Source organism: Cynocephalus volans, chromosome 8 (assembly GCF_027409185.1).
Source record: "Cynocephalus volans isolate mCynVol1 chromosome 8, mCynVol1.pri, whole genome shotgun sequence".
Taxonomy (NCBI): Eukaryota; Metazoa; Chordata; class Mammalia; order Dermoptera; family Cynocephalidae; genus Cynocephalus; species Cynocephalus volans.
This window is the reverse complement of record NC_084467.1, coordinates 6,987,264-7,010,371: the sequence shown is the minus strand read 5'-3', so window position 1 is coordinate 7,010,371 and position 23,108 is coordinate 6,987,264. Positions and strand designations below refer to the sequence as shown.

Here is a 23,108-nt window from a genome sequence, read left to right as displayed (position 1 = left end):
AAGTTACATTCTTAGGATAAAATCTAAGTATAATTATCTTAGAGTTTCCACCAACAGACAGCTTGCCCTTAGCAAAATTTTTTCCACATCTTTCCCTTCAGCAATTCTTAAAATCTCTTAACAGGATTGGTATGACAACCACCTGTTAGCTCTAAAATCATTAAAGTATACCATCCCGTACCTAAGCAGTGATTAGAGTTGATTAGACGGGCTGTTGCCACGCTATCTGTAGACTGTTGTCTCTTAACCAAGGACTGTTGCCCCACACATGCATTTACCTAAAAACTCTATTCTAAAAATCAAATGAGAATCAACATATATTTAATTAGAATTGATTAAGTGGGCTATTGCCACACTAACTGTGGGCTGTGGCCCCCTGACCGGAGACTGTTGCCTCATGCATGCATTCACCTAAAAACCCTATTCTAAAACTCAAACAAGAATCAAGATTTCTAACCCTCTACACTAACTGGCACATCCCCCCACAACCCCCACCTTTAGAGTCCTTTTATAGCTATAAACTCATCAATGTGCTTATTTGACTAAATTTTGTTTCCCCAACTGGGTAGAGTCTAAGTCCCATGAGGCCAAGACTATTTTTGCACCCTGTTGTATTTCACCTCTGGTGCAGCAGAAAGCTCAGTAAATATAAACATCAATATATGCTAAAATTAAAATCATCCGTAATCTCACATTCCAGAATAACCACTGTTTTCAGATTCTGATACGTTTCTAAAATTGTTTGCTAACATTAACATTTACATTTTGTGTTGGTAATAATGATTTTGGAGTCGAGATCTGGGACCCAAATCCTCATACTAGAATTCCTGGAAAAGCACTTTGCCCACTTAAAGACAGCCTGATGTGAGAGGTGCATGAGGACGGAAGACAACCGTCTGAGAAAGAGGAAAACTGGCTTGCTTTGGGTCTTTTCCTCTCAGTGACAAAATCCTGATGTGATTTCCCCATGATAAATGCAACTGTGGGAAGACGGGGGAGGGGAAGCCGGGGCGGCCCCGCCAGCGCTCGGCCCGGCCCGGCCCTGCCCCTGCAGGCTCTCCCCTTTACAGTGATTCTTTGCTGCTCATCAGAGGTGGTTCCAAAACCCAAGTCGTTTCCTGGAACCGTGAGCACACGTGCCACCGACACGCCTCAGCCCGTTATCTGTTCTTTAGCCAGAACATCCGCGGGCTCATCAGTGTTTGTCACTGTCGTTTTAAACGCAAAGTGAAAACAGGTCCGGATGGGCAGCGCCCCTGCTAGCAGGGCTGGCACGTGGGCGCGGCCCCGCTGTCCTCCCCCGGTTGTCACCCGGGTGGGTGACAAACGAGCGTGCACGTTCTGAAAACCAGCGAGGCCAGAGCCCGGAGGCCCCGGGGTCCCCAGGAGCCCAAAGGACCCGACAGGCCGGGTGGCGGCCCGAGTGAGGCCAGGGGCCTGGAGGCCGCTCGCCCACCGCGAAGGTCGCGGTCCCGCCACAAGGGGGACCCCGGGGACGCCCCGCGGCGCCGTCACAGCGGCCTCCAGCCCCCGCGCGGTCCTCGCGCCGCTCCCTCCGGCCCGAGGCGTTGGTGACGACACGGCTGGCGTTGCCCTGTGACCGGCAGGAACCAGGTACTGCGGCCGCCACCTCCTGGGGAAGTCGAGGCAGGGGTGGGGAGTGTCGCGCCCGGCCGGACCCCTCGGTTTTTCATGGGGAAGTGGAAGGTGTGGGCCGGGATGCCCGGTCCCTTGAGTCGTCTGCGCTGTGTGACCGACAAGCGCACACTGCGACACCGCTTCTTGTCTGTGCAACCCGTGCCCTTCCCTCCGCTGCCGGTGGTTGATCGCTGTCCCTCACGTTAAAGCGCATTTTCTTTGGAGAATTCTTCAATATCTTCGGTATAATTGGAAACCTCTGCCACGCCATAGGTGGAAATCACTGTGTCAGGGCGGTGACACAGAAGACAAAAGTCGGTGAAGGCAATGCTCAGTTCTCCCCCGTAAACAGGGACGCAGGGACACCCCTGTCGCCCCCACAGGCTGTCACACGCTCAGCCTCGTCAGTTTCCCACCCTGAGGAACCCGGTCACAATTCTGGAGTTTCTGTGATGCCAGGAACAGTGGCCAACGCGGAGCGGGCTCCCGGTCACTGTGTAAAGGTAAGTGACAGGGGTGGATAACTAAGTTAATTGGATTTGTGCCATAGAACAATAAAAACGTCCTGTAAAGGTGAAAGCCTGTGGCAGCTGTGGGACTTTGCTCTGGATTTTGGCCGCTTAAGCTGGTGTGCCTGGTGGCAGCTGAGCACGTGCCCAGCGCAGGGGGCTAGGGGTGGCCTGGCCCTGAGATGGGTGGACCCAGACCTGCAGTGTGACTCACTTTCCCTGTCCTGCCAGGAAAGGGGTTCAAGGAATTTACCGCCTTCCCAATAGTGATGAACACGCAGAAAATAACATCTCTGGGCCACTGTGAGTGGAAGAGAAAACAAATCCTCCCAAGAAAGTGTCGCATGGTTACTTGGGCAAAAGCCGACTCTCTCCTAGAGAGCCTCGACTGCAGGCCTCCTGGCGGGGACCGCTGCCGCAGGACCTCTGGTGACCCAGTGGGTGCCTCGTACTGCCTGGTGTGGTATAGGGCCGGTGACAGCTGCTGATTTCCATATGTTCCCGACAGAAATAACCCTTGCAGTCACTCACCACGAGCCTGACTGGTGGAGACTCCAGTGGTGAGGAAACCTCCGCCTGTAGCAGCCAGGACTGTGCCCTGCCTGCACCCTGGGGGCACACACGGGCTCAGCCAAGCCCCAGACATTTCATTGAAAAAACAGAAGTGAAAGGAAGATGAGGAAGGGTGAGGAAGGCAAGGTTCCTGAAAGGGTTAGTCTGACTTAGACTGGCTGTAAAAATGCGATTGGCTGTGACTTGGCTCGGCCCATCCAGTGCATTTGCTATTTTGGCTAAAAGGAGACAAGCGACACTCTGTCCTTCCAGAGCAAAGATGGAGCAACAGGATCAGATCAAGAAGGAAGGGGTGAGTGCAGTTGCCCGGCAAGGAGCTGGGGCCAGCCCCAGCTGCCAGAGCCCCTCGGCCTTCCTGGGGCCCGTGGCTAGCGAGGGACTCTGTGATGGGGACAACCGTCAGGGGGACCTGTGGCACACCTCTCCAGGGAGTAGAGGAGAGGTTTAGAGACAGGTGCTCTTGGGGAGCCGTTCCACTGGAACAGCATTAGAAGTTCCTGTGACCGAACTGAAGAGACTCAAGGGGTTCATTGGTCCCAGCTTCCTTAGTGACAAGAACTTGAGGGGAAGGCATTCCCAAGCCAAATATGTTGGTTACAAAATCCTTACGTGTTATTCGCGAGATGTTTTTGATTTTTTTCATTTTTTTCGTTTTGCTTCAGACCGTTTTAATTAACCTCAGCAAGTAGCATAGCTAAGCTGCATGAAAAGAAGATACACTCAGAAAAGATGCCGCTGGCTTTGAATTTAGTTCAAACCTTTCGTAGAGGTTTCCTGCCTTTTAGATGATGAGGCTTCCTTTCTTGAGAGACAGAAGATTTTTGTGGACTCCCCCCCGCAACATAGTTGCAGTTTACTTTTAGATTCCCTTGACTGAGGAAAATGTATAATGACAGAAAGGAACGCGAATTTATTAACGCTTTTAAGGGATTTGCATTTTATTCATTGCAATAGCATCTCCTTATATGGGAAGTGGGGGAGAGTAGAATACATTCGTGCAAAGTGTTATTTTATTCAGGCACAGATGTGAGACCTTTGCCATAGGCAGATTGGAGACATGCTCTGTAACACGTAGATTAAGGGTGGGTTTGGTGGCCTGGCTGGTTAGCTGAGCTGCTTAGAGCGTGGTGCTGATAACACCAAGGTCCAGGGTTTGATCCCTATACCAGCCAGCCACCAATAAATTAAATAAATAAATAAATATATATATATATATATTTTTTTCTTTTTTTTAAAGAGTGGGTTTGGGAGGTAGAAGCACCTAGCATTCATTCCTGCTTCATCCTGTCCTATTTGTGGGACTTGGGCAAGTTATTTAACTCTTCTGTGCCTCAGTCTTCCCATCTATAAAATGGGAACAATAACCATACCACCTCACAGGGTACTGGAACAATTAAATGAGGTAATACATGTAAAGTCCAGGCACATAGTGAATTCCCCGTAAATGTTTCTTTTTGATCATCCTTTAGAGCAGAGTTTCTCCCGTCTGGCACTACTGGCATTTGGCACTGGGTAATTCGTTGTAGGGCTGTCTTGTGTGTTATAGGACGCTGAGCAGCATTCCTGGGCGCTTCTTCTTCATTCTAGAAGATGCCACGAGCACCTTCCCTCAGGTGTTACAAACAAATGTCCCCTAGAGGGCAGAATCAACTCCTGTCCCCCAATTAAGAATCACTGCTTTAGAGTTTACTGAGCAACTAACTTTACTTGGATTTTCTTCTTTGAGTCTCACAACTAAGACAGTGTTAGACAAGTACTATTAGACACAGTGTTAGACAAGTATTAGACAAGTTTTATCACCTCTATTTTATAGAAAAGAAATTGAGGTAATGAGGGCCTGGATGTTTAGGGGTCAGGGGAGGTCCTAGTCTGCTCTGTGCCTGCTGTTCAAAGCGAAATGTACCGCCCACCATGCCCCCCAGGTGCAGCTGCAGAAAGGGACAGATGTGCCCCTGAAAATGAGTGATGCCTCGTGAAGGGAAATGATTCAGATGGCCACATGCAGGAGGCATGGGCTGATCACAGCCACCTGCCCCCTCCGTTCTCCCTCCTGGGCCAGGCACCCACAGATAGGCTTCCCCTTCCTGAGGGTGACTTGCCCCTAGGGAAGAAAGCCAGAGCGCATGCTGGACTTCCTGGGAGACTTCAAACAAAGCTATGCCAATGGTTTGTCAGAATCTGGGAAATCATTAAGTGAAGCTGAGAGGGGATTTAGGAGCCAAGGAAAGGGGCTGAGGGCAGGTGAAGGCTGCAGAGGATCTGCTGAGGTGGGGCAGGCAGTAGGTCAGGCCCAGTACTCTGTCCCTCGATGGCTGTGTGCCCATGGCCTCACTGGCCTTTGCTTTTCTCATAATTAAAGAGAAAAGACCATTATCTGTCCAAAGTGCATCAAGGAGATTCTTCCAGGAAAAAAAGACGCTTGGCCTGAAAGGAAAAAATAAAATGGATTAGAAAAAGATATACAGCAAAGCATTTTACAACTACGTAAGAATTGTCCAATAATGCTTCTCTCCCCGCCCCCCCAAAAGATGCCAAAGTGCTTTGGAAAATGAAAATACTTTGGAGGGGAGGGGATTGGAGGGGCGGTCAGGACTGGCCAGCTCAGAGATCGAACCCTGGTGTTACACGTACCACGCTCTACCCAGCTGAGCTACCCGGCAGCCCTACCACCAACTAGTTTAGTGTCCTGGTGCATATAACTTCCCCTCTATACTCTCTCAGTCCTCATTGATATTCATTCGGATTAATTGATTAATTAACCCGTGTGACACTTGCGTGTGGGTCTAAGTGTTCTACATGTATGAACTCATTCATTCCTCACATCAGTCCTATGAGGAAGGTTGTGTCATTGTTCCCAATTTAAAGGTGAAGGAACCGAGGCCACATGGCTCAGCAGAGCTGGGCTTCAGTCCCACTCTCTGGGGCTCCAGAAGCTGTGCTCTGAACCACCACAGCGACCAGACAATTGCTCAGGACTCGTGACCTCTAAAATGTTATGATGTTTATCTCTCCTCTCCCCTTGCCTCTTAAACCTCGCCACCTTTTGCAAAACTTTGCGTTCAATAGTGTGGTAAAATGACTTAGATTAAAGTAATAATGATTCAGAAGAGCTAACTTCTCCAGGGAATATTTGCATTCTGACTGGTGGTCCCAGGCAAGAGAAAGTCTTAAACTGAGTGTCTCTCTGAGAGTAGAAAAGTGGAGAGAAATCCCTAAGGGAAATGGTTTGCATAGGGCTTCCTTCCCAGTGTCCTGTCGGAAGGTCAGCCCCGAGCGCAGTTATTGCACTAAAGTCTGAAAATGTTCTCCTCGTTATGAAAAACAGGAAGTGAGTTTACTGAGGGCATGAGGAATGTGGTCCTGGTTTCTCCCGAAAGCATGGCTCAGAGTCACAGTGGCTCCTCTCAGCCTCTGAGGAGAGCCCCCTCCTGCTGGTGTCTCGGGATAGTGGGACTCTCGTTTTAACAAGCTGGCCGGAGACCTGGACATCCTCCTGGGCCCCTTCCACTCCCTCACACCCTAATCTGGTTAGGTACCAAATCCCATTTTTTCCCTTCCTGGAGGGTGAAAGAGAGAGAGAGAGAGCGAGAGAAAGAGAGAAGAAAAGGAAAAAGAAAGCTTAAGCTGTCTTTCTTTTATGTGCCTTTGTAAGTATAGTGTCTTTATTGAGAATATGACTCACGTGTCATACGATTTCATCCATGTAAAGAATGCAACTCATTGCCCTTAAAAAAAGAAGAAAATCCTGTCATTTGTGTAAGCACGCATGAACCTGGAGGACATCATGCTAAGTGAAATAAGCCAGGCACAGGTGGACAAGTTCTGCATAAACTCACTTACATGTGGAGTCTGAGAAGTCGAACTCATGAAGCAGAGAGCAGACCGATGGTTGCCAGGGGCTGGGGGCTGGGGGGAACGGGGTCAGGTCGGTCAGAGGGCACAAGTTGCAGTTATGCACATGAATAAGTTCTGGAGATCTGATGTAGGGCATGGTGACTGCAGTTAAAAATATTGCGTTGTATTCTTGAAATCTGCTAAAAGAGTAACTCTGAAGTGTCCTCACCACACACATACACACACACACACACACACACACACACACACACACACGACCGTGTGAGGTGATGGATATTAGTTAGCTTGACTGTGGCAATCATTTCACAGTGCATATGTATGTCTAAACATCACCTTGTACACCTTAAATATATGCTTTTTGTTCATTATACCTCAATAAAAATAGAAAAAAGTCTACAATTCAATGTATATTCACAGAGTTGTGCAACTATTGCCACAATCAGCTTTAGAACATTTTCATCATCTCTAAGAGAAGCCCCGTACCCATTAGCATCTATTCCCCATTCCCCCCCGTCTCCTCCCCCTGCCCCCAGCAACCACTGATCTATTTTCTGTCTATGGATTTGCCTGTTCTGAACATTTCACATAAATAGAACAAGGCAGTAGGTGCTCTTCGTGACAAGCTTCTTTTACTTGGGGTAATCTCTAAGATTCATTGTTTGTAGCATGTGTCAGTGCTTCATTTCCTTTTACGGCTAAATAGTATTCTGTTGTATGGACATACCACATTTTATTTACTCCTTCACCAGTTGATGGCCATTTATGTTGTTTCTGCTTTGGGGCTATAGTGCTGCTGTGAAGATTGTGTTGAAGTTTTTGTGTGGACATATGTTTTCATTTCTCTTGAGTATGTATGTAGGAGTGGAACTGCTGGGTCCTATGGTTACTCTGTGTTTAACTTTGGGAGAAACTGCCAAACTTTTTCAAAGTGGTATACCATTCTCCAGTCTCACCAGCAGTGCAAGAGGATCCTGGTTTTCTCCACATCCTCACCAACACTTACTATTGTCTGTCTTTTTGGGTTTAACCATCGTAGAGGGTGAGAAGTGGTTGTCTCATTGTGGTTTTCATTTGCATTTCCCTAGTGGGTACCAAGTCCTTTGATTTTACTTCCTAAACAGTCCTCAAAGCTGGCCCTTCTTGCCCCTGCCACAGCCACTCCCCTTACCCAAGCCCCCTTCTGCTGTCAGCGGCAGCAACCCCCTCATTGGTCTCCCCACTTTGCTCTGCACCGGGTGGCTGCAATGATTTTTTTAAAAGTTCAAATCCTCCCTTCCCACTCCTAGCCTGCAGGGCAGGTGGAGTGAACACCCAGGCTGTTCTGTGGCCCCGGCCGGCCGGCTTACCCTCCTCTGTGCTCCAGCCAGGCCAGCCGTCTTCCAGATGCTCCAAGGTTCCCAGCTCCTTACTGCCTCAGGCTTTCCCACACGCTCTTCCCTTTGTCTGGAAAACCTTCTTTCTTCTTCCTCCCCATCTTTGGGGTCTGGCTTATTTTTTGTTTTTTCGGCGGCTGGCCAGGACAGGGATCCAAATCCTTGACCTGGTCTCTGCTTAGATGTCACTTACGGTACCCTCTTTTTAACCACTCCTGTGTTTTTCTTTATGGTCCTTACTATAGTCAGGGATAGTCTGTTTCATTATTATGTAGTTTTTTAATGTCTGTCTTCCCCATTGGACAATAATCTTCTTGAGGGCGGCTGTCTTGCTCACCAGGGTGTGGCATTGTGCCTGGAAAACAGTCGGCTGTCAGTACGAATTTGTTTAATGAGTGAAGGCAGCTAGACCAGCATGGTCGATGAGAACCCTCCCAGAGTGTCCTTGCTATTACCACAAGGGTAAGCCATGATCCCCGTGAGGTCTCCAGAATGTGTCTGAGGCCTGAATCCAAGGAGGAAGCCAAAGGCTAGAGGTTGAATCGTGTGCTCTACGTGGAGAGGCTCTACAGCCTGAGGTGTTTCTGGTCGTTTTTGCTGGGATCCCATAAAAGCAGTCAGGAAGCTGGCTGTCCATGGTGCCTGGCAGAAGGCCCCCATTCTGGGGCATGAACCCCTCGGGACCAGCCAGCTCTCCAGCGTAGCTGTGCACGTTGACTGTGCTACTACCCAGAACCACCAACCCGGACCTGAGGGACTTTAAACCTTAGGACTGCCATGAAAACTGAGAAAGCGGTCAAGAGTTGCACTTGGCTGTATGAATGAAGCCTGTTGCGTGTATAGTTAATCATCTCACTGGGAGAGAATTAGGAGAGGAGAACCTTTCTCTCTCTTTCTTTCTCTTTCTTTCCTTTCTTCCTCCCTTTCTTTCTTTATCTTTTCTTACTAAATCAAGCTGTTCTGCTGAACAGCTATAGGACAGAGATTTTTGTCTGTTTTGTTTACCACTATATCCCCAGCACTTACAGCAATGCCTGGCCCACAATGGGTGCTCAATATATTAAATGAATGAATGAATGAAACCCAGGGCATATCAGATGGGAGGTGACCTGGGTCTGCCATGTCCTACATCTCGGGTGGGGTGTATGTGGATACCCTGGAACCTGCCTTCCCTCCTGTGCACCCTCACCCTGCCCCTCCCCACTTCTGTCACCTGCCCCTCCCTGCCTCCATTTTTTCTCCTTGAGTTTGGGGGAGTTTATGTGTGAGACAGTGCTTGGGCACATTTGCTGTAGTCGGCACATGCAGCCCTGTGGCAGAGAAGCCACGGAAGCGATTCAACATTAGATGGAGTGTTGGAGTAGCAGGTTTCAGTTTGTTTCTGACCCAATAGCTCTCAGCAGGAGGCAGTCCCCCCCACCCACGGGGGACATTTAGTAATGGCTGGAGACCTTTGGGTTGTCACAATTGGGGAGAGGGATGCTATGGGCATCCAGTGGGCAGAGGCTAGGGATGCTATAAACATCCTACAATGCACAGGACAGCCCCCCGTAATAGAAAATTATTGGGTCCCTAAAGTCAAAAGTGCTGCGGTTGAGAAAGCCAGTTGTAACCCAAGGTGGGTAAAGGGCAGGTTTCAAGATATGGAGTGGTTGCAAGACAACAGATCTTCAGATTCTGTTACGTCTTTCTGTAAGGCTTTGAAGTAAAGCAGGAGATCCCTTGAACCCTAGGGCTGCCTCCTGACCTAAGCCGTGATCTCTCTCGCAGAGGCTGACGCTTGTGCTCGCCCTGGCCACCCTGATAGCTGCCTTTGGGTCGTCCTTCCAGTATGGGTACAACGTGGCTGCTGTCAACTCCCCAGCAGAGGTAGGTCGCTCCTGGATAAACAGGCTTGGAGCAGCCTGTGCCTGAGTGTGGCTGGCCTGGGTGGGTGTGCACACAGTGGGTCCTCAAGCGAGGGGAGAGGAAACACCCTCAGGACATTCAGCACAGACCAAGGGAATTTGCAGACACAGGGCCACTAGCGTGAAGCCACTCTTCAGACCTCAGCTTCTCACAGAGGGCACCCAGGAGCCAGGTGCCACTGGACACATGGTGGGCCGGGCTCCGGGAGGGGGCTCAGGTCTTCTGTGGCCTTGCAATTTACTGAGGAACCTGGAGGGGGCAGGGACCATCTAACTGATCAGAAGATTGGAGTCCTTTCTTTCTGGGTGAGAAACGACCTGGGCGGTTTGCCTGTCCCAGGCCTCCCCTCCCCTGCCCTGGCTGCCCCAGCTAACTCGCTGTTCGTGAGACTTTGTCCTGACTTCCTCCCCGCACTCAGTAACGTTGACATCTGCTGCTCAGGTTATACCACTGGGTGGCCTAAGATCTTATGTTGTTCTTCCTGAAAAACCAGATCGAGTTATTTTGGCCTTCTGTTTTGCTTCGTTCCCCAGTTAATGAAACAATTTTACAATGAGACCAACTATGACAGAACTGGTGAATTCATGGACGACATCCCCCTGACGCTGCTGTGGTCTGTAACTGTGTCCCTGTTTCCCTTTGGAGGTTTTGTTGGATCCCTCCTGGTTGGCCCCTTGGTGAATAAATTAGGCAGGTAAAAGAAGGTGAATGTTTAATTCCCTGAAACTTATAGACATCCATTAGAGGTTTTTTTTTTTTTGCTTTTTGTTTGTTTGTTTTGTTTTTTCCTTTTTGTTTTCTTCTTAATTTTTCTTGTTTTGTGTGTGTTTTTTCCCATTAGAGTTTTAAACATGGATCTAACACTGAAATTCTTATCATGAAACTAGAGTAATAAGCACTGTGGTCAGTTTTACTTTCCAATGTGGCCATTGAAGGAAGACCAGACATTAACAAAGTGTTTGGGGATCTATCTAGGCAATGTCTCAGGGGTTAGAATAAGGGGTGGCTGGGGACCTCCAGGCTCTTGGGTGGTCACAGAAAGAGCAGTGTGTGCTTACAAAGACCCAGGACTCACTCCAGCTCCCGCTGCTCTTTTGCCTTGAAGGAATTTTCCTTATCAAAAGCAAAACCAAGTTCTCTCTTTGACTTCTCTGCCTTTAGAAGTGTCAGACACTAAAATGGCATGACCAAGATGTCAGTCACAACGTAGCTCATGACCTAGCGTTCTTGAACTCTCTTCATAAACTGTCACCAAGATCTTCTCTCCTGCTCTCTCCTTTTACCTTGGGATCAGGTAATATGCAAAGTCAAGTCCAAACTGACTTCCTGTAAATCTCTGACCGACTGAGGTTAATGTTGGACACTGCAGTGTGAGATAATATGGTCCTAGGACATCTCTCTCACCATGACACCAGTGTTGTGAACACTAGAGTCAAGGCTATATTTTGCCCCCATGTCTGGAAATATTAGAAATTCCATATTTTATTCCGGTAAGTTTCCTTAAGACATGGCACTCTCTCATGTATATTCCCTGGACATCAGAGAGCAACCTGGTCATAAACAATTTTAGAAGCCCTCTCGTCTAATCCCTTCATAGATGAAGAGCACACAGAGGCTGGGTTAGGTCACAGATCTAGTGAGATCGGGAGTCAAGACCAGACCCCAGACCTTGGTTCCTTCTCCAGTATTTCTGGAAAAGGGTCTGCTCCTAATTTGGGATCTAAGATCCTAAGATCTTCCTGGGAGGTTAGTATTGAACTCACAATTTTCTCTGTGGGTCCCCGTGGGAAGAACATTCCTCAAGTCAGAATCAGATCTGCAGGACGCTTCCCCTTGAGAGAAGGACTTGCCGTTTGGGTCCACACATGGAGCTGAAAGTTTCTGATCGAACTGTCCGCTTGAGAATGTGATAAATGCTATTTGGTTGTTTGCAGTTTTCCTAAGTACTTGCCAGTGTTCTTTATTTATTATTATCTTATTTATTTTATTTTTTGGCAGCTGGCCAGCAACAGGGACCAAACCCTGGACCTTAGACCTTGTTGTTATCAACACCACACTCTAACCAACTGGGCTAGCTAGCCAGCCAGCCTTTACTGGTGTTCTTTAAACACCAGTTGCCACTAACATTTATTTATTGATGGGTTCCTATGTGCTAGGCATTATCCTAACTGCTTTTAGAATCACTATTACCATACCCATTTTAAGGATGGGGAAAGTGAGGCACAGAGAGATGTTGTAATTTACCCAAGATTACACAGCTGGGAGATGGTCAGGATTCCAACCTGGGAAATTTCACTTCTGAGCATGTGCAGGTTATCACACACTGTACCTCTGTTACTTTGGGCAAATATCTTCTCAAAATGTGTCGTGAAAAACATTGAAAGAGTTTTGTACATGCTGTTGAGTTCAATCTCCTATTATTTAATTTAGGATTTTTGCATCTATGTTGACACGTGAGATTGGGCTGTACTTTTCTCTTCTGATGTCCTTATCCAGCTTGGGTGTCAAGATTACACTAAAATTAGGGCCGAGCCCGTGGCGCACTCAGGAGAGTGCGGCGCTGGGAGCGCAGCGATGCTCCCGCCGCGGGTTCGGATCCTATATAGGAATGGCCGGTGCGCTCACTGGCTGAGTGCCGGTCACGAAAAAGACCAAAAAAAAAAAAAAAAAAAAAAAAAGATTACACTAAAATTATAAATTAGCTTATGATTTCAAAAACCCGTTTACTATGTTTTAATATGGGGCCCTTTCCCTCCATTCTCACTGCCTGTGCCCTCTGCACTGTGGCCGTTTACGTTTGCTCCTGCACAGAGAATATTCCCACACCAGGCTACGCACTTGACCTGTGCTAGTCTCAGGTCCAGAGAGCTTAACACACACACACAACAGCGAAGTCCACGCCGTAACTGGTAGAGCCTGCACAGAGTGGACACTCGGGAAACATTTGTTGAATGAATGAATGAATTCTTAAGATAAACTAACTGATATTTTGTCCTCTGCAGAAAAGGGGCCTTGCTGTTCAACAACATATTTTCCATCGTGCCTGCGATCTTGATGGGATGCAGCAAAGTCGCCGGATCATTTGAGCTCATAATTGTTTCCAGACTTTTGGTGGGAATATGTGCAGGTAAACAATGCTATGCTTTGCTGCCGTTCTGTTATTTAGGATTACCAAAGAGAAGGGAAGACAGGCTCCCAGGTTTCTGAACCCGCCTGGGGTGTCTGAAGCATATGGATTCAAGCCGTTCCTGTACCTCTGCCGTGAAGTAGATGCTGGGCCCCTACACTATTCTCACGTGCAGACAGCAGGCAGAGCTTTCTGTGATATTTCCTGCAAAGAAAGCTTACAGAATCTTAAGTTCAGAAGTGTCCTCCCAATCCAATCCTTTATTTTAATATTTTCTAAATTGCAGGTCAGAACTAGCCAGTGGATGGTGACATCTGTTTAGCGACCAGCATTTTCTTTTTAAAAATGGAATAGACTATGTCATATGTAGTAAGGATAAGTACCGTCTCTTGAAACTTTGTTTCAGTTACTTATCTGTATAAATGCAGGAGAACCAGGTTGTAATGTAAAATATATCTCTGTGTTCTTTACTATGGGTCATAGTCAAAAAAGCTTCAGAAACAATCTAATGCATGAATCCCTCTACCAGAAAGATGTTAACGACAGCCACCTTTCAATTTTTATAGAGCAATTTAAAGTTTGCAAAGGGCATTCATGAGGACTTTCCCCCTCATTCCTTAAATGCCCACCTGCTGAGGAGAGCAATGATTTGCCTGGGGTCTCTCACCTAATAAACCGTGGAGCTGGTTTGCAAAGCCCATGGGGATGAAAAGGGCAGAAACCATCTCAGGATTATTGTGAAAATGGTTTTGATCTCACGGAACTCCCAGGACCTCAGATCATACTTTGAGAACACTGAGCTGTTGGGAACATGACCCGTTTACAGTCAGTTTTTTACTTTCCCTCCTGGAAGTCAATAAAGGGCATAGTCAAGCCACACACCCTTCTTGGACACTCATTTTAAAACAACCCATATTAACACGTCCACACAGTCACTCTAAAAATGAAGTAAACCACTACTCTGACATGGGGGACACTGATTTGTTATTAGTCAACTTGTTGGCAAGAAGAAGACTGAAGGCTTCCACTGGCTCCGAGGAATTTGTTTATTCACTCACCACTGTACTGCCAAGGGTCCCAGGAACTGAAACTCTAAAAGCCACTTTGCTCCAACTCTGGTGGCATCAGAAGAGGCTGCCTGGGAGAGCCCAGCCGAGTCATTTTAAGACAAAATAGAGATTGCTTTCCTCCAACATAAAGGTAACCTCATCTCCTCACAAACCTCCTGAGATTTGGCTCCTGGTTTGTGTCCTTGAGCAGTTAGGAAGCACTTGGTGTTTAGAAGTGGCCACCAGGGCCCGTGGTTAAGTAGGGAGCTCTGAGCCTGCGCTCAGCTTCCAGAAGACCTCTCCCCTCCCCCACGGCCCTTGGCACTGGGTCTGTGGGGTGCTGTCCCCTGCAACACACATGTTAATGGCTGCTTTAAAGACTGCCCCTCTTTGTTCTGAAAATGGGAAAGAATTCGTAGTGATGAACTGTGAGGCCTCTTTTGAAATGCTAAGCAGAGGTGTCAGGTGGTCAGATTTGCAAAGCAGGACGACTTGGCCTCAGTACCTTCCTGTTCAGTGCTGCCAGACACCCTTCCATCATCAGTGGCTCTAACCGGCACTCACCACAAACTGTGGTCTTGCCACCATCTCGTGTGGCGGGAGCCTCCCTCTCAGACCCCCACACCTTTCTGAGCCTCAGCTTGATCCAAGACCACGTATACCACACTCTGTAACAACCCCTCTGGGCTTCCTCTGAGATCCCCAGCCTCTCCAGGTGCTGCTTTTAGGAGTATTAAATGGGATATTATCTATGAAAATACTTCAGAGTCTGTAAAATTAAATGCCACCTATTCTTAAGGGGGTCAGATTCCAGGAGGATGGGAAATTTCAAGTTTAAATATTGGGGATTCAGAAGTGCTCCAGGCATTGCATAAATCCCAGAAATGCAGATATTCCACAACATATATTGAAATTTTTATTTTTTTGGCAGCTGGCCGGTATCTTCGTAACTTTTTTTTTAAATAGTGAAATTTTTAATGTTTGTGGATAAATATAGCTTCTGCTTCAGTGTGTATGAAGGTATCCCTGTGTCTGCTTGTCATGTAATATACTGTTCCTAGACGGCAAAGCTGGTGGGCAGACGTGCTTGGCCTTTTATTAATAGATTCTCCCCAAGGAGCAAGAGAGTAGAGAGTGTCTAGACTGCATTTGGGCTTTTCCTCTCTGAGACCCAGGCCAGTTAGGAAGGGAGACCTGAGGTCTGGCTGCCTTTGTCCCCAGGTGACATTGGGGTTGACGAAGAAGGGCTCCTATGCATGTGGTCCATTTTCTCTTTCTTTAAAGTTTATTTATTGATTGATTTTTGAGTGGCAGCTGGACGGTACAGGGATCTGAACCCTCGACGTTGGTGTTAACACACCATGCTCTAACCAACCGAGCTAACCGGCCAGTCCTTTCCTTACAGATTGAAGGACTAAGAATTGAAAGAGGTGTGTGCATTCCCTTTTGCAGTTCTGCAAAAGCTCTGGTCCAAAAATGTGATTGCTGAATAAGAATAAATATATGTGAAGACACGGCTTGTCCCTGCCAGACTGATATTTACTGACCGTGTTTTTATTCCAACCCTCCTCCCAGGTGTGTCTTCCAACGTTGTCCCCATGTACTTAGGGGAGCTGGCCCCTAAAAATCTGAGGGGGGCGCTTGGAGTGGTCCCCCAGCTCTTGATCACTGTTGGCATCCTTGTGGCCCAAATCTTTGGTCTTCGAAGTCTCCTCGCAAACGATAAAGGTGAGTTTAGGACCTCTCCAGACCCCCCGCCCTCCCTCAGCCCCCTCCTTATGCTCCAAGGCCACTGCCGCAGGACGGGACATTTCTGCAGGTTGTCTTCTTCTCATAGGACAGGTTGGCTGTCCTACGCTGCCTGAGCCCACAGCACTGGTGTGCTGTCTGGCACACAGCAGGCCCTGAACTAAATGCATGGCGACAGGCTGGCTGATGTGTTCTAGCCCCTCTTAGGAGATGGAGGAGGTGGCTTTGAGTGAGCAGGATGGGCTGACTTTCAGGGACTTGGCTTCTTTTTGGCCTGCTCGGTGGCCGGTGGCATAGGAATGACAGTCACCAGAGTCCAGGCTCTGTGCTATGGGCTTCCTGGCACTGGTTCACGTGGGTCTCCCAGCTCCGCTGCTGCCTGGGGCTCTGTGATTGTCCCATTTCACAGACCAGAAGGGGAAGTCAAGGTGGACTGTCCCATGTGAGTGAGGTGGTGAGTATGTGCCAACCCCCTGCCTCTACCCTCCCCAGAGAACCCCAGGCCTGGCACACGGCAGGTGCTTGGAGACCAGTGACTGGCGTTGTTTCTGTGTGACATCTATTCCTTTGTCTAGGGTCTCGAACCTCTGCAAGGGAAACCACCATTAATCATAACACTAGTCAAAACATATAAAGTGCTTTTCATGGGCCAAGTGCCAAGTCTTTTATATTGATTCATTTATTCCTCCAAGCGGCCCTACAAAACACGTGCTATTATTATACCCATTTGACAGATGCAAAAGGCACAGAGAGATTGGATAACTCGTTCACCGTCTCATTAGGATATAAGCCCAGTGGTGGTCAACCACCACACCCTCCTGCCTTCCCATCACTCCTGCATGCGTTCGGGACACCTACACTGAGGTGCCACACCCCCATGAGGAGCTGGGACCAGAAGCCAATGGGCTGGGCTCCTGTCACAGGGCGCTCCCAGCCAGCAGGACTCTGAGCAATGCGTGTTTGTGAAGCCCTGTGCCGCACAGGTGGGATGGATTGGTTCTGCCCAGGGAGAGAGAGGGCATGGACCGGGGGCAGTAGGACCAATGTTCCAGACCTGGGCAAAGGGGACAGAAGTGTAAAAGTTCTTTGTGCATCCAGGGAACTGCAGACATTGCGATGGGCTGCTTGTTGTACCTCTGTCCTTTACTATGACTTTCCTCTAGACAGAGTGTGCTGGGACAGGGTGTGGCCGTATTCATCTGTAAATCCCCAGCACAATTCCTGGCACATAATTGATGCTCAGATATTAAGGAAGGCCAAGAGAGAAGAGAGTCTGAGAAGACTCTGGAAGAGGCACCAGAATAGGACAGTCACAGTGTCAAAGGCTGCAAAGAAGTCAGGGGAGGTCAAGATTGAGCAATGGTTCCTGGAATGGGTAGTTGGGGGATCTTTGGCAACTTAGTGAGAAGAGTTTCAATTTGGGGGGCTGACTGTGGGGGGAGGGGCACAGAGGCCAGGTGGCAGTGGCCTGCATGGGAGGTAAGAAGTCTACACAACTGCAGACTGTGCAGGTAATGGAAGTAGGATCCCAGGATTAACTAGGCTCCTGGATTCTGGTCAAAAGGCAGGAGGAGGTGAGCAAGATGACCCAGACTGTGGAGAGGTGGGCAGGGCAAAGCTGAACTTGACAGCGGGTGGCACCGTTGTCTTGGTGAATATAGTAGGAGGTTAGTCTACTGAGCAGGACTGGTGGGGTTATGGCATGGGGACAGGTTTCAGTGGTTGAATATGACTGAAGAGAGCGAGCGAGATCATGTCTCAGTGAGGGTATTCTTGGTTTATTCTTGGTTTATTTCTCTTCCGTTTCAGTAGCTGGAGTTTATTTTATGAGACCAGTGGCAAATCACTGGTTGTCAGGTGGTGGTCATAGCCTTAAATTTGATTAAGTGCACCCAGGCTTCAACCTGTCTGTGATTAAATCTCAGATTTGCTCCCAAATAACTGTGTGATGTTGGGCAAGGGACCTAAACTCTGCATGCCCCAGTGTTTTCATGTGTAAAATGGGGTCGATCCTGTCACCTACCTCTTAACGTTGCTGTGATGAGAAGTGAGTTAACACATGAGGGCAGTTAGACTAGTGCCCCGCACACAGATGCCTGCAGTTATCACCTGCTGCAAACCCAGGAGAAAAGGCAGGCGAGGCAGGGGCACTAACCCCTCCTAGAAGGCGCCTGAACCGCTCATTTATTTGTTTCACCATTTTTATTGTGAAACATGACAAACATAAGGAAAAGTGCATGAAACGGAAACGAGCATTCAGTCACATTGAAATCAAACGCCTGTGCGACCACTGCCCAGATCCGTAAAGAACCAGGCCAGCCACCCAGAGCCTGCCACGTGCCCCGCGGTCAGGCCTTTCCCACCGCAAAGGCAGCTGCTGCGCTGACGTTTACAGGCATCATTTCCTTGCTCTCGCCTCCTTTGGCAGTTTCACCTTTGGCTCTGATAGGGTTAATTTGACCTGTTTCTGCAGTCACCTTGGGTAGGTCACTGAGTTCAGCTTCCCGTCTGTGAGATGTGTCCGTGTGTCGTGGCTCGCTTTGTTCTCACTGCAGTGTGGAATCCCATTTTATGAAAACACCACCTAGGTATCCACCTGCGTGGACTGTCGCGGACATGTGCCCTGCTTCCGGTTTTCCTGGCTGTAACCAGTGCTGCTGTGACCACGGCAGTTTGAGTGTCCTGGCCGCCCGGGGACACAAGCTTCTCTGAGCACATGCTGGGAGCGGGCCAGCTGGTCAGTCACAGTGTGCCCAGCTGCATGAGCTCCGGCCAGACTGTCCCCTACACGTCACCACGTGTCACACCACGACACGTGGAGACCTGCCACTGGCCCGCACTGTCGCCCGCACTTGGTATGGGCAGGCTTTCTCATGTCGCGCGTCTGGTGGGCGTGCGGCGGTGACTGGTGACTCGGGGCAGTGGGGCGGGGGCGGCAGGGCCTGGGTCAGCGCTCCCTTCCCCCCCAGGCTGGCCGATCCTGCTGGGGCTGACCGGGGTCCCCGCGGCGCTGCAGCTCCTGCTGCTGCCCTGGTTCCCCGAGAGCCCGCGCTACCTGCTGATCCAGAAGAAGGACGAGGCGGCGGCGGGCACGGGTACGGCTCTCCCGGGGACGGCGGGGGTGGCGCCCCGGGGCCGCGCCCGGGCCTGAGCCGTCGCCCCTGGCTTGTCCCCCGCAGCTCTGCGGACGCTGCGCGGCTGGGACGCGGTGGACGCGGAGCTGGCGGAGATCCGGCGGGAGGACGAGGCGGAGCGCGCGGCGGGCTTCGTGTCGGTGTCGCAGCTGTGCGGCTCGCGGGCCCTGCGCTGGCAGCTCGTGTCCACCGTCGTGCTCATGGCCGGCCAGCAGCTGTCGGGGGTGAACGCGGTACGCGGGGCGGTGGCGGGCTCCGGGGCGGCGGGCGTGCCCCGGGGGCGACGCGCCGTCCTGCACCTGTCCCCGCCCGCGCCCCCGCGGCGTCCCCCAGCCTCGGTCTCTTCCAGATCTTCTACTACGCCGACCAGATCTACCTGAGCGCCGGCGTGAGCGAGACGGACGTCCAGTACGCGACGGTCGGCACCGGGGCTGTCGACGTGGTCATGACCCTCTGCGCCGTGAGTGTCCCCGGGAGCCGCGGCCCTGCTGGCCGCCGAGGACCGAGGCAGGTCTCGAGGGTGGGGAGGTTGTGGCCCAGGAAGGAGTCTGGACCGAAGGTGGTGCCAGGCCCCTCGGGCCTTCAGGTGCCAGCCCCCCAGCTCTCCTGAGGGGACAGCTGCCTCCTGCCCTCCCCTGGGGAAGCCCACGGCCCCCAAAGATGCAGGCCCAGCACCCATTCCAGGAGCTCCCACGTGGGAGGTGGCCCTGCTGCAACATCTTACCTTCGGGGCCACCAGGCTGTATGGGGCCTTTGCTACCTGTGCCTGGGGCCACTGTGTGACAAGGGTGAAGTGGGCCCTGGAATGGCTCGGTGCCTGGGCAGTGGCTGGAGTGACACTTGGCCATCTCTGGGTGGGAGCCGGCCCTCCGTGCGGGCATCCTCCCTTGGGTGCACCCCATATCTGGCTTCCAGCCCTTGTGGGAATCCTAGGATTTAGGCTTGTAGGAGCAGAAAGCCCTAGAGGTGGAGTCTCATTCAGTGTGGGCAGCTGAGGCGCTGTGACACAGCCAGGCTTCCCCACTGGCCACTCAGGGGCAATTCTTGTGCACAATCATGGGCGGGCACCTGACCCACCTGGCTGTGCTCCCAGCTGCCCCATCAGAAGGGGGGTGAGGGGTGGGCGAGGGGCTTCCCGTGAAGGCAGCTCCCTGCAGCAGGGGGCGTGGACCGTGAGGGTGCAGGGGGCTCTGGGCTCCTGAGCCTCCGTCCTTCCCGTCCCGCAAGTCCCGTGCCTGTCTCCTGCAGGTGTTGGTGGTGGAGCTCCTGGGCAGGAGGCTCCTGCTGCTCCTGGGCTTCACCGTGTGCTTCGTAGCCTGCTGCGTGCTCACGGCCGCGCTGGCCCTGCAGGTAAGCGGAGCCCAGAGCTGTGCTGACCCTGCCTAGGAAAGGGGCCAGTGCCATCTCCCCACCCCCCATCCCCCTGCACCCTCAGCCCTTATGAAAGGCAAAGGGATCAACAGGAATTGGTTTCAGCAGATACGATCAGCCGGAGGTCTGGGGACCACGTGTCCCCCACCAGCAGCCTGCAGCCCACTTTCAGCTGATGCTCCGGTGGCTCGCTCGGGTGCACTGCTGCACAAGGAGCCAGTGCCATCCTTTGCCACTGGGGCAGATTGGCTGCCTCCCTGGGGCCCAGGTTCCTGAAGTTCCTGTCCCAGCTTGTCTTTGCGTTGCCGGGGGTGAGCCGACTCCATTTTCTCTCCACAGGACACAGTCACCTGGATGCCTTACGTCAGCATTGTCTGTGTCATCTCCTACGTCATAGGACATGCCCTTGGGCCCAGTATGTACCCACAGCTGGCTTCGTGGTTTCACTGCCCCCTCTCCTGCACCATCAGCCCCAGAAGCTTCAGACTTGAGTTCCTTAGAGAGGCTCCAGGGAGGGCCAAACTCAGCCAGAATGGCTTCTCCCCCTCCTCCTGTTGCAGAGGGGTTGGGCGGCGTAATTAAAATTTAGAAAGCAGGACAGCAAGGGCGTAGTGGACACATGCCGATCTGTGCACCTGGCAGAGTGGGCCTCACGGCGGTCACCGGCCACTTAGCGGGACATCACAGGCTGTCCTCTGTGTGACACATGCTTGTAAACTGCCATCTGCCTCCTCTCCTGCATGTGCAGGGGCTGCGGACCCTCTGTGGGCCTGCTCCACCTTCAGGGAAGACACCTCTCCTCCCTTCCCCCAAGGTCCCATCCCGGCGCTGTTCATCACCGAGATCTTCCTGCAGTCCTCCCGGCCGGCCGCCTTCATGGTGGGGGGCAGCGTCCACTGGCTCTGCAACTTCGCCGTGGGCCTGGTCTTCCCATTCATCCAAGTGAGTAGGTCCTGGGGCCCCAAATTCACAAAATCCCCCAGCAGCGCAGCGAAACCCTGTTTGCCAACCCTTCCCATGCGGCCTCGCCTGCCTTTTTTCTCGCAGAAGGGCCTTGGCCCCTACAGCTTCATCATCTTTGCTGTGATATGTCTCCTCACCACCATCTACACCTTCATGATTGTCCCCGAGACCAAGGCCAAGACATTCATTGAGATCAGTAAGATTTTCACCAAGATGAACAAGGTGTCAGGCACCCACCCAGAAAAGGAGGAACTGAGAGTCTTTCCACCTGTCGTTACAGAACAGTAGCTCAGGGGAGAGGAGCCTGTCTAGTGGCTCTGTGTGGAGCTTCCCCTCTGGCCTTTTTTTTCTGACTTCTAGTTGTCTGAATATCCAGAAATAAGACAAGCTGGTGTCAAACACCATCCTCCTCTCTGGCCTCCCCGCCCAGAGGGGACTATCCAAAGGGCTTCTGTGCTATTCTGAGAGCTGGACTGGTCCGTCACCGGCCCTGAATCAAGTGAACAGCTGTCTCTCAACCCTGCTGGGCTGGCCATCGTGTGGCTCCTGGTAACACAGCTTTTATAACAAAGATAGTTACTATGGTGGCAAGAAAGAAGGAATCAGATTTTTCCAGAGAAACTAACTCTTCTCTGTGGCCCCCATGGGTGCTCTGAGAGCCATGGGCATTTGTCTAGAGCTGAATTCATCCTCTTATCAGATCTTGTTCCAAAAATATTGTCTTGGAAAGTGTGATGTCAAACATAGTGACATCCAGAAAGCTGAGGTACAGGTCCCTGTGGAGACATTAACTGAGCCAGAATTATTAATCATAAATTATATTGTTAGTGGACAATGGACTTGCTTCTGTATAGCCAATAAAACAAACCTGATCACTTTTCACCAAGATGTGCTTTCTCTGTGTGAGCAGGTGGAAGGCAGGCCAGGGGTCCCTGCTGCTCCAGGCCGTTTGACTGCACTGGGTGTCGCTCCTTGAAGGCAGGGCCTTGGCCAGCTTTGCTTCTCCCTGGATGCCCAGGGCCTGGAACAGGGACTGGCATGGGGGAGGCGCTCAGACAATGTCTGCTGAAGGAAGAAGCAAAGTGAGAGGTGAGGGGGTCACAAAGTTGTGAGTTTTTAAATTTAAGATTGGGGACATTTCTGCACGTCCTCAGGTGTGTAGTGAGTATTGAGGGGTCCTGAAGGTGAGACTGGGGGAGGGAGGAAGGGAGGACGAGCCGGTGCCCTGCACAAATATCACAGAGCTGGAGGCTTTTCTCAGAGATGTGAATAAAGGGGCGTGTGTGTGTGTGTGTGTGTAAAGAGGGTATGTCCCAAAATATGGAGAAAACCTTGAGGTGTGGAAAGGATACTGCCAAATGGCCTGTGGCAGGATGTGACATCTCCTGGGAGTTGGGGGACAGAGGCTGGGGCTGGGCAGGCAGCAGTGGGAGCCGGAAGCAGCTTCTGTGGGTGTGCAATGGGGGTTCCACCAGCAATGAGTGAAACAACTCTCAAGAGTAGTGATGGCCCAGAGGAAGTAAATAGCATAATGTGTGGTTGAGCCATCCCTGACCTTCTGCAGCAGGGGTCTGCCGTGTGGAAGGGCACAGACGCAGCTAGAGATGAAGCTGTCTCTGCTGAGTGGGGGGGTCAGGACCCTGAAGTCAAGGGGCCCATGCCCTGTTATGAACTCAGCTCACACTGACAACAGCGCCTTTAACACGGGGTGGGGGCGGGGGCACAGGGGTCCTGATTCTGGACATTACTCCTTGGCCTCAAACCTTGGTCCTGCCACTTTGTAATTGTGCAGCTTGGGGAAGTTACTTACCTTTTCTGAACCTCAGTTTCCTCTTCCGTTACATGGCATTAATCATAAA

General features: G+C 50.8%; 1 protein-coding gene across 2 annotated transcripts; it reads left to right on the top strand.

The window, feature by feature from the left end:
• Window positions 1-2,979: 2,979 nt before the first annotated feature.
• Window positions 2,980-22,131, top strand: SLC2A5 (solute carrier family 2 member 5). Of its 2 annotated transcripts, XM_063107118.1 has the most exons (12): window positions 2,980-3,012; window positions 9,719-9,817; window positions 10,390-10,550; window positions 12,859-12,983; window positions 15,608-15,760; window positions 18,751-18,876; window positions 18,961-19,148; window positions 19,265-19,375; window positions 20,164-20,265; window positions 20,626-20,701; window positions 21,101-21,228; window positions 21,334-22,131. In XM_063107118.1, exons 1-12 carry the CDS (start codon window positions 2,980-2,982, stop codon window positions 21,535-21,537), a joined length of 1,506 nt encoding a protein of 501 aa, XP_062963188.1. In that variant the 3' UTR covers window positions 21,538-22,131. The 2 variants fall into 2 exon arrangements, with proteins under 2 accessions (XP_062963188.1, XP_062963189.1); XM_063107119.1 differs by lacking the exon at window positions 2,980-3,012 and having other exon boundaries at window positions 9,780-9,817; window positions 10,428-10,550.
• Window positions 22,132-23,108: the final 977 nt, after the last annotated feature.

Excerpts from the sequence above, each read along its gene's own strand:
- SLC2A5 (XM_063107118.1), top strand. The coding sequence starts at position 2,980 with ATGGAGCAACAGGATCAGATCAAGAAGGAAGGG. Across the intron at positions 9,818-10,389 it reads CTGTCAACTCCCCAGCAGAG|TTAATGAAACAATTTTACAA; the intron begins GTAGGTCGCTCC and ends TTCGTTCCCCAG. Across the intron at positions 20,702-21,100 it reads AGGACATGCCCTTGGGCCCA|GTCCCATCCCGGCGCTGTTC; the intron begins GTATGTACCCAC and ends CCTTCCCCCAAG.